General features: G+C 45.2%; 2 protein-coding genes across 3 annotated transcripts in view; both read right to left on the bottom strand.

Moving 5' to 3' along the window:
• Positions 1–1,789: 1,789 nt before the first annotated feature.
• Positions 1,790–17,275, bottom strand: part of LOC132393750 (uncharacterized) — a 429,932-nt gene continuing 414,446 nt past the window's right edge. Inside the window, exon 8 of the transcript XR_009512076.1 lies at positions 1,790–1,801. The gene's annotated coding sequence lies outside the window, so the exon portion shown is untranslated. The remainder of the gene's footprint in view (positions 1,802–17,275) is intronic.
• The window catches only part of LOC132395542 (interferon-induced protein 44-like), a 38,506-nt gene continuing 23,872 nt past the window's right edge, over positions 2,642–17,275 (bottom strand). Inside the window, exons 6-7 of one of the 2 annotated variants that reach the window (XM_059972350.1) lie at positions 17,178–17,275; positions 2,642–3,082 (exon numbers count right to left, since the gene is read on the bottom strand). In XM_059972350.1, the coding sequence (XP_059828333.1) occupies positions 2,918–3,082; positions 17,178–17,275 (263 nt within the window). In that variant the 3' untranslated portion in view covers positions 2,642–2,917. Of the gene's footprint in view, positions 3,083–4,557; positions 6,063–17,177 lie in introns of those variants that run through there. The other variant, XM_059972426.1, reaches the window with a different exon arrangement.

The raw sequence follows: 17,275 nt of genomic DNA, 5'->3' as shown, positions 1-17,275 counted from the left end.
CATGAGGCTGTTAAACAAGATAAGAGCCCATGGAATTACAGGAAAGTTACATACGTGGATAGAGCATTGGTTGATTGGCAGGAAACAGAGAGTGGGAATAAAGGGATCCCATTCTGGTTGGCTGCCAGTTACCAGTGGTGTTCCACAAGGGTCCGTGTTGGGGCCGCTTCTTTTTACGTTGTATATCAATGATTTGGATTATGGAATAGATGGCTTTGTGGCCAAGTTTGCTGATGATACAAAGACAGGTGGAGGGGCCAGTAGTGCTGAGGAAACAGAGAGTCTGCAGAGAGACTTGGATAGATTGGGGGAATGGGCAAAGAAGTGGCAAATGAATTACAATGTCGGAAAGTGTACAATCATGCACTTTGGTAGAAGAAATAAATGGGCAGGCTATTATTTAAATGGAGAGAGAATTCAAAGTTCTGAGATGCAATGTGACTTGGGAGTCCTCGTGCTGGATACCCTTAAGGTTAACCTCCAGGTTGAGTCTGTGGTGAAGAAGGTGAATGCAATGTTGGCATTCATTTCTAGAGGAATAGAGTATAGGAGCAGGGATGTGATGATGAGGCTCTATAAGGCACTGGTAAGACCTCACTTGAAGTACTGTGTGCAGTTTTGGGCTCCTTATTTAAGAAAGGATGTGCTGACGTTGGAGAGGGTTCAGAAAAGATTCACTAGAATGATTCCGGGAATGAGAGGGTTAACATATGAGGAACGTTTGACTGCTCTTGGACTGTACTCCTTGGAGTTTAGAAGAATGAGGGGGGACCTCATAGAAACATTTTGAATGTTGAAAGGCATGAACAGAGTGGATGTGGCAAAGTTGTTTCCCATGGTGGGGGAGTCTAGTACGAGAGGACATGACTTGAGGATTGCAGGGCGCCCATTCAGAATGGAGATGTGAAAAAAATTTTTAATCAGAGGGTGGTGAATCTGTGGAACTTGTTGCCACGGGCGGCAGTGGAGGCCAAGTTATTGGGTGTATTTAAGGCAGAGATTGATGGGTATCTGAGTAGTCAGGGCATCAAAGGTTATGGTGAGAAGGTGGGGGAATGGGACTAAGGGGGAGACTGGATCAGCTCATGATGAAATGGCGGAGCAGACTCGATGGGCTGAATGGCCAACTTCTGCTCCTTTGTCTTGTCTTATGATCTTAAAGCTGTGGCCATTCGCTCCCTTACTGTGCTCCTTCCCATTCTGTTAGATCTGGGGGTGATGTCCAGCAGCTTCTTCAGAAATCAAGAATGAGGCACAAATCTTATGTTTACCACAGTTTCATTAGATGTTCATCATGGTGCAGGTCAGAGTCAGTCTACATCAGCGGGTAAGGCGAAGAAGGAACAGAGGATCAATAACTTTAACAACCTGTGACTGGTTGTAACTGTGAATATCTGTAACGGTCACTGGCTGTAACTGTGACCAATGTGCCCTGTAAGATGTGTGCATGTGCAAGCACACACACATCTTTTGCTACTAGTGTGTAATGAATTTGAACTGTGCACAAATGGTTGTCACCCTCTACCTTGTTCGCATGTTAAGCATATTTCACAATTGTGCACAATCACATTTTCTTTTCAGGTTTCTGATGCAGACAGTATTGACAATGTGGAGTTTGCAATGATGTAGTCCTGCTACGTATGTTTAGTGTGAGTACACAAAATTAAAAATTTGGTGAGCAAATGTTGTTCTCACTGGGCAAAAAACTGCACAGCACAAGATTTTTGTGCACACCGGACATTACTAATTAGAGGGAACATTGACTGTGACTGGCTGTCATAGTGACCAGCTGTAACTGTGACTGGCTGTCATAGTGACCAGCTATAACTGTGACAGGCTATTTGAATAAATGTCTGTAAGTATGACTGGCTGTAAAAGTGATCATCTATAGCTGTGACCATGTGTAACTGTGACCATCTGTAACTCTGTCCAGCTGTAACAGTGACTGTAAACTGTGATCATGTTTATCTGTTACTATTTGTAATTGTCACTGGCTGCAACTGTTACCAGCTGTAACTGTCACCTGTTTTATCAATAAATGTGTGTACCTGTGACTGGTTATAACTGTGATGATCTGTACCTATTAGTGGTTGTAACAGTGACTGGCTGTGACTGACTGGTTGTAATAGCAACCAATTGTAATTGTGATCAGCTGTAACTGTGACCAGTTGTCTCTGTGGCCATCTGTAACTGTGACCGACTGTAATAGTGACAATCTGTAACACTGACCAGCTGTAACAATGAATGGCTGTAGCTGTGACTAGTTGTTACTGTCACTGGCTCTGAAAGTGACCATCCGTAACTGAGATTGGCTCTATCTATGACCAGATGTAATAGTGATAATCTGTAACCGTGACCAGCTGTAACTGTGATTGACTGTAACTGTGACCAGCAGTAAATTTGATCTGTTGTAACAGGGAATGGCTGTGACTGGCTCCAACTGTGACCTACTTTAGTAGTGACCAACTGTGCCAGTGACCTGCTGTAACAATGACTGTAGCTCTGACCACTGTAACTGTGACCATCTGTATGAGTGTCTGGTTGTAACAGTGACTGGCCATAAATCTGACCATCTGTAACAGTGGACCAACAGTGGACATCCGCAACAAAGGACCATGAACACATGGTTTGCTTTTATTCTGCCAAGTGCTCTGGGCCAGTTTATTTGAGAAACACTTTCAGCAGAGACTAACTGATTCCCCCTTCAGTTTTGCAGGAAAAGAAACGACTGAAGAATGGAACTACTAATACACAAGTTACTAAAAGTTTGCAGATAAACAGGTGATTGTACAAATAATATAAACAAGCATAAAGAATGCTAAGACTACAGGGAAACAATAAAAACATCAATCCCACTGCAGTGTCTGCGCTTCTGAAACTGGATTGGATTCTCAGCACTGGACAAGGTCATCTGTGATCATTGCACCGCTTTGAGAAATTGGTCAATGTTTCTGACCATATTATCCAGAACATACAGGGCCAGGATACATCTTATCATCTCGATCTGATCACCTTTCCACTGATTCGAAACCACAAACATGGAACGCCTTTCCATCCCAGTACGTTCTGCCAACGTCTCAAACTGAGAGAAAGGAAGGGGAGAGAAGGTATTAATGGAATTATAAACTCCACAAGCTTCAGATTCACGGGCAATGGTAACAGTAACAGAGACGGAGAGAGCTGTTCCATTGGGATGGGCTTCAGCTGAACTGTGTTGTGGCCAGTGTCCTGGGGAATCACGTGAATACTGTGTAGACCAGACTTCAGACCAGACAGAAAGGGAAGGGTTCCAAGGGCAGAATGATAAATAACTGAGAGGAAGTGAGAGAGCGGTGGCACAGAGGAGTGAGGGGGGATTTGACAAAGTGTGGCAGGAGGGGGCAGAAAATATCAGTAAAACGAGGCAGCACAAAGTAAAGCCTGATTAATAGTTTAACACGTGGCTAAGGAGATGGTGCAGGAGGAGGAGGGCTTCAGATTATTGGATCATTGGACTCTCTTCCAGGGAAGGTGGGACCTGTACAGACGGGATGGTTTGCACCTGAACTGGAGTGGAATGAATATCCCAGCAGGACTGTTTGCTAGTGCTGCAAGGGGGGGTGGGGTGGTGTTTAAACTAAAACTACACAGGATGGGAACCAGAGCGCCTGAACAGATAGTGGAGTGGTTGTGGGGGAAGACGTTGCTGAGCCTACACACAAGGTCAGGAATCAAAAGGTTGACCATGGTGGGACTAATGTTCTGAGTTTGTATATTTCAATGTAGGGAGTGTTGTAGGAAGGGCAGATGAGCTTAAGGCATGGAATTATGACATTGTAGACATTAGTGAGACTTGGCTGCAGGAGCAGCAGGACTGGTAGCCCACTGTTCTGGAATTCTGTTGCTTCAGATGTGATAGAGTGGGAGGGAGTAAAAGGGATGGTGTGGCAATTCTAGTCAGGGAAAATATCACAGCAGGGCTTATACAGGATAGAGTGAACAGTTTGTCTCCTGAGGCTTTATAGATGGAACTGAGGAATAAGACAGGTATGTATAACCATGTTAATGGGATTACATTATAGATCACATAATAGACAGCAGGATTTAGACGATCAAATTAGAGAGATCACAGACTGTTATAAGAAACATAAGGTTGTGTTATGAGCAGGGATGCAGGTCTAGCCGGAGGCACCCGGCACATCTTTAAGAAAGAAGCTGAACTAAACAAGCTAATTAATTAGGTGCTGCCCAGGGTGGTTTGAGTATTTCAGGAACTGCTGATCCCCGGGATTTTTGCACACAACAGACTCTGGAGTTTACAAAGAATGGTGCCAAAAACAAAGAAAACATCCAGCGAGTGGGTTTAACGAGATGTTTTCACTCACAGAACAGCCACTTGCTGGATGTCTTTTTGTTTTTGGCACCATTCTTTGTGAACTCCAGAGTTGGTTGTGTGTAAAAATCCCAGATCAGCAGTTCCTGAGATACTGAAACCACCCTGGGTGGCCCCTAATTAATTAACTTATTTAGTTCAGCTTTTTTTCTTAAAGATGTGCTTGGTGCACTCTGGCTAGACCTGCACCCCTGGACATGAGGTGCTGTTAACTTTCCACATATTGACTGGGATTCCCATGCTGTTAATGGGCTGGATGGGATAGAATACCTCGAGTGTGTTCAGGAAAGTTTCCTGAATCAGTGCATAGAGATCCCAGGTAGAGAGTGTGCGATACTAGATCTCCTATCAGGGAATGAGACAGGGAAGTGACAGAAGTATGTGTAGGTGAAAACTATTTAGTGATTATAATGCCATTTGTTTCAAGTTAATTACGGTGAAGGGTAGGTCTGTTCCTTGGGTTGAGATTCGAAATAGGTGAAAGGCCAATTTTGGAAGAACCTGGCAAGTGGAGATTGGCACAGTTCCTTGTATTTTTTAGAGCTATTGAGGCACTGGTTAAGAAGGAGGGGGTGCATAGCAGGTATAGGCAGGTAAAAACAAATTAACACGCACAAGGAGAAGGCTGGTAGGTGCCAGGTGAAAGACCAGTAAGGGGAAAGATCAAGGGAGGGGAGAGGGGAAGCAGGGAGGGGATAGGCAGGAAAGGTGAAGAAGGAATGTAAGGGGAAAGCACTATGAGTAGTAGAAGGTTGAACCATGAGGATAGGTGATAGGCAGCTGGAGGAGAGGCAGAAGGAAACTGGGATGGGAGAAGGGAGGGAATTACCGGAAGTTGGAGAATTCAATGTTCATACCAAGGGGTTGGAGACTACCCAGACAGTATATGAGGTGTTGCTCCTCCAACCTGAGTTTGGCCTCATCATGGCAGTAGAGGAGGCCATGTATGGACATATCCGAATGGGAATGTAAAGCAGAGTTGAAGTGGATGGCAACTGGGAGATCCTGTCTGTTGTGGCGGATGGAGTGGAGAAGCTCAATGAAGTGGCCCCCCAATCTGTGTCAGGTCTCACCGATGTAGAGGAGGCCACACCGGGAGCACCTAACTAAACAAATTAGGTATTTGAGGAGTATCAGAAATTCAAGAGAACAATTAAGAAAGAAAACAGGGCTAAAAGAAGGCATTAGGGCTTTTGAAGATATTTTACAAACACAAAGACAGCAAGGAACAAAATTGCTCCTTTGAAGATCAGAGCTGAAAGAGATGGAGCAGATCTTAATGGATTTTTTGCATCTGTATTTACCTACCAGGGGTCAGCAACGTTTACCACTGAAAGAGCCACTTGGACCCGTTTCCCACAGAAAAGAAAATACTGGGAGCCGCAAAACCCGTTTGACATTTAAAATGAAATAACACTGCATACAACGTTTTGTTTTGCCTTTATGCTATGTATAAACAAATTATAATGTGTTGAATTTATGAAATTGATGAACTCCTGCAGAGAAAACGAAATTACATTTCTGCATGCAACAAAAACATTTTGAACTCCGAAAAAAAGACGTTGGGTTGAAGGTTACTTTGAAGTAAAATACCCAACGTCTATTTGAGTCCTTCTTGTATTTATGAAAAACGCCAAACTTAAATTTGCCGCCAGCAGCAAACCAAAAATAACGTCAGCCAGCTGTCAACCTGAAAAATAAAAGGACTATTTCACTGAACAATGAAAACATATGAATATACGTAAAATAATAGGCAATTAAAATATTTATCATACTTGTTCAGGTTGACTCACACCTGACAATGCAGTCGTATTCAGTAGGGATGGATCTATGCTTAGGGGAGTGACCGGGAAGGATAATGTGTTTTTTTCCTCTCTGAACTCACAGAAGCATTTCCCAAACGATGTTTGCATTGCGATGATTGCAGAATGTAAATACTCCGAATTTATCATGTCGTGACCTTGTTTGAACTCTCTCAAATTGGGGAAGTGAGACAATGTGCCTTTCTGTAAATCTCTGGCAAACACTGTCAACTTGCGCTCGAATGCCAAAACATCCTCCACATGTGCAGGGCTGTACGTCCTTTCCCCTGAAGAGCTGTGTTCAGCGTGTTCAGGTGCACTGTCATGTCTACCATGAAGTGTAGCTTTTCCAGCCACTCTGGCTGTTCCAGCTCAGGAAAGTTGAGCCCTTTGCTGCCCAGGAAAGTTTTCACTTCTTCCAGACATGCGAAAAAGCGTTTCAGCACCTCCCCTCTGGACAGCCAGCGATAAAAACACGTTGTAGCGGTTGCTACACGCAGTCAGTAAACTGCAGTCAAAGATAGCTTTATTCGAACTAAACAGCCTTGCTTTTAAGCCTCCCTCAACCCGCCCCCCATGGGCGCGGATGCTGCAAAAGACACGTACTCACAAACCCCCGTAGGCTATCTCCCTTAGCCGGAACGGTGGCTAATTGTGAGCCGGTTCGGATGTGTCAGGAAATGGGTCGCCACAACGTCTTATTTAGATTGTACAAGATCACCATAATCTTCAAATTTAGATTTACATTTCAAAAACTAACAAACTAACATAAAATACATTTTAATTAAATACTGACCATGTAGCGGTGTGCTACACGCAGCGCTAAAATTACGACACGGAGTCGGTAACTACAGTCGAAGGAAAAAACTTTATTCGAAATCTTCAGCCTCACTTTTAAGCCTCCCTCAACCTGCCCCCCCCCCCCCCCATGGCGCAGAGGCTCCAAAGCTCTGTGCTCGCAAACCCCCGTAGGCTATCTTATTGTGAGTCGGTTCGGATGTGCCAGGAAAAGGGTCGCCACAACCAATTATTTCCCAAAGCAACAGGGAGCCGCAGCACAGACGTAAAAGAGCCACATGTGGCTCCGGAGCCGCGGGTTGCCGACCCCCGACCTAGACCATAAGATATCGGAGCAGAAATAGGCCACTTGGCCCATCCACCATTTCATCACGGCTTACCCATTTTTCACCTCAGCCCCAAACTCCTGCCTTCTCCCCATCTCCTTTCATGTCCAGAGCAACCAAAAATCTATCAACTGTGCCTTAAATATACATAAAAACATGGCCTCCACAGCCACCTGTGGCACCAAATTCCACAGATTCAGCACTCTCTGGTAAAGGGATTCCTCCTGATCTCCATTCTAAAAGGGTCGCCCCTCTATTCTGAGGCCGTGTCCTCTGGTCCTGGACTCACCATAGCAAACATACCCTCCACATCCACATCCTGTCACCATTCGATAGGTGTCAATGAGGTCACCCCTCATTGTTCTGAATTCTGGTGAATACAGGCCCAGAGCCATCAAACACACTTCATATGACACACCATTCAATCCTGGAATCACTTTTGTGAACGTGCTTTGAATCCTCCAGTATCAGGACATCCTTTCTAAATGACCCACAACTGCTCACAGTGCTCCAAGTGAGGCCTCACCAGTGGTTTATAAAGCCTCAACATTACACCTTTTCTTTTATGTTCTCATCTCCTTGAAATGAACACTGGCATCGCAGTTGTCTTCCTGACCACAAACTCAACCTGCAAATGATAAGAACATAAGAAATAGGAGCTGGAGTTGGTCATCTGGCCCATTGAGCCTGCTCCGCCATTCAATAAGATCATGGCTGATCTGACCATGGACTCATCTCCACCTACCTGCCTTTTCCCCACAACCCTTAATTCCTCTACTATGCACAAGATCTATCCAAACTTGCCTTAAATATATTTACTGAGGTATCATCCACTTCTTCATTGTGCAGAAAATTGCACAGATTCACCACTCTTTGGGAAAAGCAGTAACTCCTCATCTCCGTTCGAAATCTACACCCCGAATTTTACAGCTATGTCCCCTAGTTCTAGTCACACCTACCAGTGGAAACAACTTTCCTGCCTCTATCTTATCCATCCCTTTTATAATGTTATATGTTTTTCATGAGATCTCCTTTCATTCTTCTGAATTCCAAAGGGTACAGTCCCAGGGGACTCAGTCTCTCCTCATGTTGAATCCCCTCATCTCTGGAATCAACCTGGTGAACTTCCTCAGCACCAACTCCAAAACCCAGAACAACACACAGTACTCCAGGTGCAGCCACAGCAGTACCATGCACAGTTGCAACATAACCTCTCTGTTCTTAAATTCAATCTCTCTAGCACTGAAGACCAATATTCCGTTTGCCTTCTTCGTAGCCTGCTGCTCCTGTAAACCAACCTTTTGTGAACCATGCACCAGCACTCCCAAGTCCCTCTGTTTGGCAGCATACTGCAATATTTTTACTATTTAAATAATAATCTGCTCTTTAAATTTTCCTTCCAGTGGATGACCTCGCATTTACCAACATTGTACTCAATCTGCCAGACCTTTACCCACTCACTTAACCTATCTGTATCTCTCTGCAGACTCTCCGTATCTTTTGCACAATTTACTTTTCCACTCAATTTAGTATCATCAGCAAACTTAGATACACTACACTCGGTCCCCTCTTCCAGATCGTTAATGTATACCGTGAACAGTTGTGGGCCCAGCACTGACCCCTGCACAACACCGCTCACTGCTGGTTGCCAACCAGAGTAACACCCATGTATTCCAGCTCTCTGCTTTGTATTAGTTAACCAATCCTCTGTCCGTGCTAATACATCCCTAAATTTTCGCTAAATGATCCTTTAGGGAATACTGCATAAGGACTCCCAAGTCTCTTTTTTGAATTTTCCTCTCCATTTAGAAAATAGCCTACCCTTTTATTTCTTCTACCAAAGTGCAAAACCATACACTTCCCAACACCGTATTCTTTGCCCATTCTCCTCATGAGTTCTTCTGTAGCCTCTCTACTTCCTAAAACTAGCCATCCCTCCACCTATCTTTGTATCATCTGCAAACTTTGCAACATAGCCATTAATTCTGACATCCAAGTCATTGACACTTGGGAGACGGACACAGGGTCCATGAAGAGAGGCAAAACAGCAGTGAGATCATGAGCCCAATATAGATTACACAGGACGAGGTGTTTGCTGCCTTGTGACAAATTATAGTGGATAAATCCCTGGGGCCTGACAGGTGTTCACTGTGACCTTGTGGGACGCCTGTGCAGAAATTGCAGATACCCTAGCCAAGATATTTAAAATATCCTTCAAGGGTGAAGTGCTGGAGTATTGGAGAATTGGTAACGCTGTTCGGTTGTTTAAGAAAGCCTCTGAAAATGAGCTGGGAAATTACAGTCAGGTGTGCCTGACGTCAGTAGTCGGTAAGTTATTGGAAGCATTCTAAGGGGCCAGATATATAGTAAATATTTGGATAGACAGTGACTGGTTAGTGATAGTCAACATGACTTTGTACATGATATGTCAAATCTAACCAATTTTACAAGGTAGTTAACAGGAAAGTGGATGAAGGCTTGGCAGTGGATGTCATCTCATGGCCTTTAGCGAGGCATTTGACAAGGTCCCATGTGTGAGCTTGGTATTCAAGATAAGGTAACAAAAGCTAGAGAGTGGTAGTAGATGTGTGTCTCTCTGACTAGCGGTGAACCACAGGAATCAGGGCTGGGTCTGTTGTTGCTTGCCATTTATATCGATGAGCTGGATAATAATGTGGTTAACTGGATCAGCAAATTTTCAGGTGACAACAGGATTGTGGTGTAATGGAGAGTGAAGACGACTATCAAAGCTTGCAGCAGGATCTGGATCAGCAGGAAAATGGGCAAAAGATTAGCAGATGGAATTTGATGCTGACAAGTGTGAGGTCTTGCACTTTGGGAAGACAAACCAGGATACGATTTACATGGTGCGTGGTAAGGCATTGAGCTGTAGAGCAGAGGGATCTAAGAATAAAAACACATTGTTCCTTGAAAGTGGCATCAAACATAGATAGAGTTGTAAAAGACAGCTTTAGGCACATTGTCCCATTGTCCTTCATAAATCAATGTACTGAATACTAGATTTGGGATGCTGTGTTAAAGTTATATAAGATGTTGGTGGAACCTAATTTGGAGTATTGTTTGCAGTTTTGGTCACCGGCCTACTGAATAAGTGTCCAAAAGGTTGGGGATCAATGGTGCCGGGAACTGGGACAGAAGTAGATGAGGTCCAGGGCAGATCAACTGAATTGTAATGAGAGGGGCAGCATGATAGAGGAGCTAAGTGACATCCTCCTACCTCTCTGTCAGTGGGATCATGCTATGCATGGATTGGATGCTGTGTTTCCCACCCCAATATCAGCAATAACAAGGAACTGATCAGTAACTTCAGGAGGAGGAACCCAGAGGTCCATGAACCAGTCCTCAGTGGAGATTCAGAGGTGGAGGAAGTCAGCAGTTTTAAATTCCTTGGTGTTATTATTTCAGAGGACCCGTTCTAGGCCTAAAAAATAAGTGCAATTATGAACAAAGCAGAAGCACCTCCACTTCCTTAGAAGGTTACAAAGATTTGGGATGACATCTAAAACTCTGACAAACTTCTCTGGATGTGTAGTGGAGAGTAAATTGACTGTCTGTCTCACAGCCTGGTATGAAAGGCTTATAGAAGGCAGAGCGGAGTGCTGATGGTGCTAAACGACGACTCCTTTGCTTGCTTCTTCAGAAACAGGATTACTTCCATTTTTAATATCTTTAGTTTCCCTTTCAGGGTTCTCTTGAAGACCCTGACCTGGAGTAACACGAGGAAATCTGCAGTTGCTGGAAATTCAAACAACACACACAAAATGCTGGTGGAACACAGCAGGCCAGGCAGCATCTATAAGGAGAAGCACTGTCGACATTTCGGGCCGAGACCCTTCGTCAGGACTAACCGAAAGGAAAGATAGTAAGAGATTTGAAAGTAGTGGGGGGGAGGGGGAAATGCAAAATGATAGGAGAAGACCAGAGGGGGTGGGATGAAGCTAAGAGCTGGAAAGGTGGTTGGTGAAAGTGATACAGAGCTGGAGAAGGGAAAGAATCATGGGACGGGAGGCCTAGGGAGAAAGAAAGGGGGAGGGGAACACCAGAGGGAGATGGAGGACAGGCAAACAACTAAATATATCAGGGATGGGGTAAGAAGGGGAGAAGGGGCATTAACGGAAGTTAGAGAAGTCAATGTTCATGCCATCAGGTTGGAGGCTACTCAGCCGGTATATAAGGTGTTGTTCCTCCAACCTGAGTGTGGCTTCACTTTGACAGTAGAGGAGGCCATGGATATAAATATCTGAATGGGAATGGGACGTGAAATGAAAATGTGTGGCCACTGGGAGATCCTGCTTTTTCTGGCGGACCGAGCGTCGGTGTTCAGTGAAACGGTCTCCCAGTCTGCGTCGGGTCTCACCAATATATAAAAGGCCACACCGGGAGCATCGGACACAGTATACCACACCAGCCGACTCACAGGTGAAATGTCGCCTCACCTGGAAGGACTGTCTGGGGCCCTGAATGGTGGTGAGGGAGGAAGTGTAAGGGCAGGTGTAGCACTTGTTCCGTTTACAAGGATAAGTGCCAGGAGGGAGATCAGTGGGAAGGGATGGAGGGGATGAGTGGACAAGGGAGTCGCATAGGGAGTGATCCCTGCGAAAGGCAGAAAGGGGGAGGAGGGAAAAATGTGTTTGGTAGTGGGATCCCGTTGGAGGTGGCAGAAGTTGCGGAGAATTATACATTGGACCTGGAGGTGGTAGGTAAGGACAAGAGGAACCCTATCCCGAGTGAGGTGGCGGGTGGTTGGGGTGAGGGCAGATGTGTGGGAAATGGGAGAGATGCGTTTGAGAGCAGAGTTGATGGTGGACGAAGGGAAGCCCCTTTGTTTAAAAAAGGAAGACATCTCCTTCGTCCTGGAATGAAAAGCCTCATCCTGAGAGCAGATGTGGTGGAGACAGAGGAATTGTGAGAAGGGGATAGCGTTTTTGCAAGAGACAGGGTGGGAAGAGGAATAGTCCAGGTCGCTGTGAGAGTCTGTAGGCTTATAGTAGACATCAGTAGATAAGCCATCTCCAGAGCTGGAGACAGAAAGATCAAGAAAGGGGAGGGAGATGTCAGAAATGAACCAGGTAAATTTGAGGGCAGGGTGAAAGTTGGAGGCAAAGTTAATGAAGTCGACGAGCTCAGCATGTGTGCAGGAGGCAGCGCCAATGCAGTCGTCGATGTAGCGAAGGAAAAGAGGGGGACAGATATATATAGACTTGGAACATGGACTGCTCCACAAAACCAACAAAAAGGCAGGCATAACTGGGACCCATACGGGTGCCAATGACTACACCCTTGGTTTGGAGGAAGTGGGAGGAGCCAAAGGAGAAATTATTGAGAGTAAGAACTAATTCTGCTAGACGGAAGAGAGTGGTGGTAGAGGAGTATTGGTTAGGTCTGGAATTTAAAAAAAGCATAGAGATTCAAGACCATCTCAGTGGGGGATGGAGGTATATAGGGACTGGACATCCATGATGAAAATAAGACGGTGGGAGCCAGGGAACTTAAAATCACTGAAAAAATTCAAAGCATAAGAAGTGTCATGAACATAGGTGGGAAGTGATGAAAAAAGGGGGGATAAGGCTGTGTCAAGGTATGCAGAAATGAGTTCAGTATTAAATAGAATGAAATGACGATTGCACACATGGATCCGATTAAATAACACCTACGCTCGGTCCGCCAGAAAAGCAGGATCTCCCATTGGCCACACATTTTAATTCCACGTCCCATTCCCATTCTTATATGTCTATCCATGGCCTCCTGTACTGTCAAAATGAATCCAAACTCAGGTTGGAGGAACAACACCTTATATACCGGCTGGGTAGCCTCCAACCTGATGGCATGAACATTGACTTCTCTAACTTCCTTTAATGCCCCTCCTCCCCTTCTTACCCCATCCCTGACATATTTAGTTGTTTACCTGTTCTCCATCTCCCTCTGGTGCTCCCCCCCTTTCTTTCTCCTGAGGCCTCCCATCCCATGATCCTTTCCCTTCTCCAGCTCTATATCACTTTCGCCAATCACCTTTCCAGCTCCTAACTTCATTCCACCCCCTCCGGTCTTCTCCTATCATTTCACATTTCCCCTTCCCCCCATTACTTTCAAATCTCTTACTATCTTTCCTTTCGGTTAGTCCTGATGAAGGGTCTCGGCCCGAAATGTCGACAGTGCTTCTCCCTATAGATGCTGCTTGGCCTGCTGTGTTCCACTGACATTTTGTGAGTGTTGTTGCCTGGAGTTACATGATGACTACGGTTTTTTGTGAGCATGGGACCTGCTCTCGGGGTTTCAAGGTTGGCCATTGTTCGGCATGCCAGGGGCTCGGCCTAAGGATTCGGCTCGGCTTTGGAAGCCTAGGATCTTGGGCCTCTGAAGACGGGCGGATCAAGGGTCGGTGTCATCAGAGGAGTCGGAATATCTGTGGCTGTGTGCCCTGAGACTCCTGATCTTTGGGCACAGAGTTCAAAAAAGAACAGCGTGGCAGACTTTTAACATCGTAATCCAGAGAGTTGTTTGTTATGTCTCCCTGCTCGCTGTGAAACGGCGACATCACCTTCTCCCTTATTAGGGAGAGAGCCTGTGGTATGTCGAATGCCGGGTGAACAATGTAGTCTTTGGGGTAACTGCAATCTGTGTCTTTACTGTTGCTTTGCTCACGCTTGAGTGCTCGGTGACGGCGCTGATGATTTTTTTTGCCGGTGGGGGGAGGGGGGATTGTTGTCGACTGCTGCTTACGCGTGGGAGGGGGGAGCTGAGAGTACTTTGGGGTTCTAACACCTGTTGTTCATTCTTTGGGACACTCCTGTTTTGTGCATGGCTGTGAAGAAAAAGCACTTTAGGATGTATATTGGTGAGGACCGCTGATGAAGGATGCTGCTATCCTACAGCAGTGTTTCTTGTCGATGTGCTCAGTGGTTAGGAGGGCTTTACCTGTGATGTACTCGACTGAATCCATCTTTTGTGGGATATTCCATTAAGAGGAATTTGTGTTTCCATACTAGGCTGTGATGTAGCCAGTCAATACACTCTCCATTGCACATCTATAGATGTTTCTGAAAGTCTTTGACATCATGACAAATCTCCACAAGATCCTATGGAAGAAGAGGCACCGCCATACTTTTTACACAATTGTATTTACCTGGTGGGTCCTCTGAAATGGTAACTCAAGGAATTTAAAGTTGCTAACCATCTCTACGTCTGATCCTCCGATAAGGACTGGCTCATGGACCTCTGGTTTCCCTCTCCTGAGTCTACAATCAGTTCCTTGGCCTTGCTGACATTGAGTGAGAGGTTGTTGTTATGACACCACTCAGCCAAATTTTCAATCTCCCTCCTGTATGCTGATTCATCACCATTCATCATCATTCATTTGATACGGCCCACAACAGTGGTGTCATCAGCAAACTTGAATATGGTGTGGGAGCTGTGTTAGCCACACAGTCATAGGTGTAAAGGAGGGGGCTAAGCATACAGCCTTGTGATGTACCAGTGCTAATGAGATCATGGAGATGTTGTTGCCAATCTGAAATGACAAGTATACAAGTGAGGAAATCCAGAATCCAATGGCACAAGGAAGTTTAGAGGCCAAGGTCTTTGAGATTATTGATTAGTTTTGAGGGCATGATGGTATTGAACGCTGAGCTGCAGCCAATAAAGAGGATCCTGATGTATGTATCTTTCCTGTCCAGATGTTCCAGGGTTGTGTGAAGAGCCAGTGAGGTGTCATTGGCTGCAGACCTGTTGGTCCAGTCAGCAAATTGGAGTGGATCCACTCCAGCTCCCAGGCAGGAGCTGATATGTTTTATCACCAGACTCTGACACCACTGTTGTGGGCTGTATCAATGATAGTGATGAATTAGCATACAGGAGGGAGATTGAAAATTTGGCTGAGTGGTGTCATAACAACAACCTCTCACACAATGTCAGCAAGGCCAAGGAGCTGACTGTGGACTCAGGAGAGGGAAACCAGAGGTCCATGAGCCAGTCCTTATCGGAGGATCAGACGTAGAGATGGTTAGCAACTTTAAGTTCCTTGGTGTTATCATTTCAGAGGACCCAGCAGGTAAAATGGGGACGGGAGAGGTTCCCGAGGATTGGAGGGTTGCAGATGTTGTTCCTTTATTCAAGAAAGGGAGTAGAGATAGCCCAGGAAATTATAGACCAGTAAGTCTTACCTCAGTGGTTGGTAAGTTGATGGAGAATATCCTGAGAGGCAGGATTTATGAACATCTGGAGAGGTATAGGGCAGGTTGTGCCTTACAAGCCTGTTTGAATTTTTTGAGGAAATGATTAAACACGTTGATGAAGGAAGACCAGTAGATGTAGTGCATATGGATTTCAGCAAGGCATTTGACAAGATATCCCATGCAAGGCTTACTGAGAAAGTAAGGAGGCATGGGATCCAAGGGGACATTGCTTTGTGAATCCAGAACTGGCTTGCCCAGAGAAGGCAATGTGTGGTTGTAGAGGGGTCATATTCTTCATGGAGGACGGCCACCAGTGGAGTGCCTCAAGGATCTGTTCTGGGACCCTTACTCTTCGTGATTTTTATAAATGATCTGGATGAGGAAGTGGAGGGATGGGTTAGTAGGTTTGCTGATGACACAAAGGTTGGAGGTGTTGTGGATAGTGTGGAGGGCTGTCAGAAGTTACAGCGGGACATTGATAGGATACAAAACTGGGCTGAGAAGCGACAGTTCAACCCAGATAAGCGTGAAGTGGTTCATTTTGGTAGGTCAAATATGATTGCAGAATATAGTATTAATGGTAAGACTCTTGGCAGTGTGGAGGATCAGAGGGATCAGAGGGATCTTGGGGTCTGAGTCCATAGGATGCTCAAAGCAACTGCGCAGGTTGACTCTGTGGTTAAGAAGGTGTACGGAGTATTGTCCTTCAGCAATTGTGGAATTGAATTTAGGAACCCAGAGGTAATGTTGCAGCTATATAGGACCCTGGTCAGACCCCACTTGGAGTATTGTGCTCAGTTCTGGTCGCCTCACTACAGGAAGGATGTGGAAGCCATAGAAAGGGTGCAGAGGAGATTTACTAGGAGGTTGCCTGGAATGGGGAGCATGCCTTATGAGAATAGGTTGACTGAACTCGGCCTTTTCTCCTTGGAGCAAAGGAAGATGAGGTGACCTGTTAGAGGTGTATAAGATGATGAGAGGCATTGATTATGTGTATAGCCAGAGGCTTTTTCCCAGGGTTGAAATGGTTACCACAAGAGGACACAGGTTTAAGGTGCTGGGGAGTAGGTATGGGGGAGATGTCAGGGGTAAGATTTTTCTCAGAGAGTGGTGAGTGCATGGAATGGACTGCTGGCAATGGTGGTGGAGGTGGATACATTAGGGTCTTTTAAGAGGCTTTTAGATAAGTACATAGAGCTTAGTAAAATAGAGGGCTATAGGTAAACCTAGTAATTTCTAAGCTAGGGACACGTTCAGCACAACTTTGTGGGCCGAAGGGCCTGCATTGTGCTGTCGGTTTTCTATGTTTCTCTAAACTCTTCATCACTGTGGGTGTCAGTGCAACTGGGCAGGTCACCGTGTTCTCTTGGTTATTATTCTATTATGGACTTATTGTGTATGCCTGCAAGAAAATGAATCTTGGGGTTGTACGTGGTGACAAAAATATTCTTTGATAATAATTGACTTCAAAGGTTGAACACGAATGCACATCACTGACTGAGTGTCTGATGACCGCCTGAGGTCATTAATTATAATGACATGGAAATGGTGGTTCACTGTTACCTGCCCGAGGTTGATCAAGGATGGACAATAGACAGTGGATGTGTGTGCAACCCCACACAGGGGTACCGGTACACTGTAAAATCATTGTACTGATATCACTGCTCCTGATTCTACTGATTATTACCTTCTGCTGCAGTGGCTTGTATTCATAAATCCATGCATTGTATTTTTCTGGTATCCCTAATAATTCAAACTTGGTCCCAATCACAACCCTGTGAACAT

This window comes from Hypanus sabinus, chromosome 1 (assembly GCF_030144855.1).
Source record: "Hypanus sabinus isolate sHypSab1 chromosome 1, sHypSab1.hap1, whole genome shotgun sequence".
In the NCBI taxonomy this organism is placed as follows: Eukaryota; Metazoa; Chordata; class Chondrichthyes; order Myliobatiformes; family Dasyatidae; genus Hypanus; species Hypanus sabinus.
Note: the sequence above shows the minus strand (reverse complement) of the source record. Positions and strands in the feature narration are given on the sequence as shown.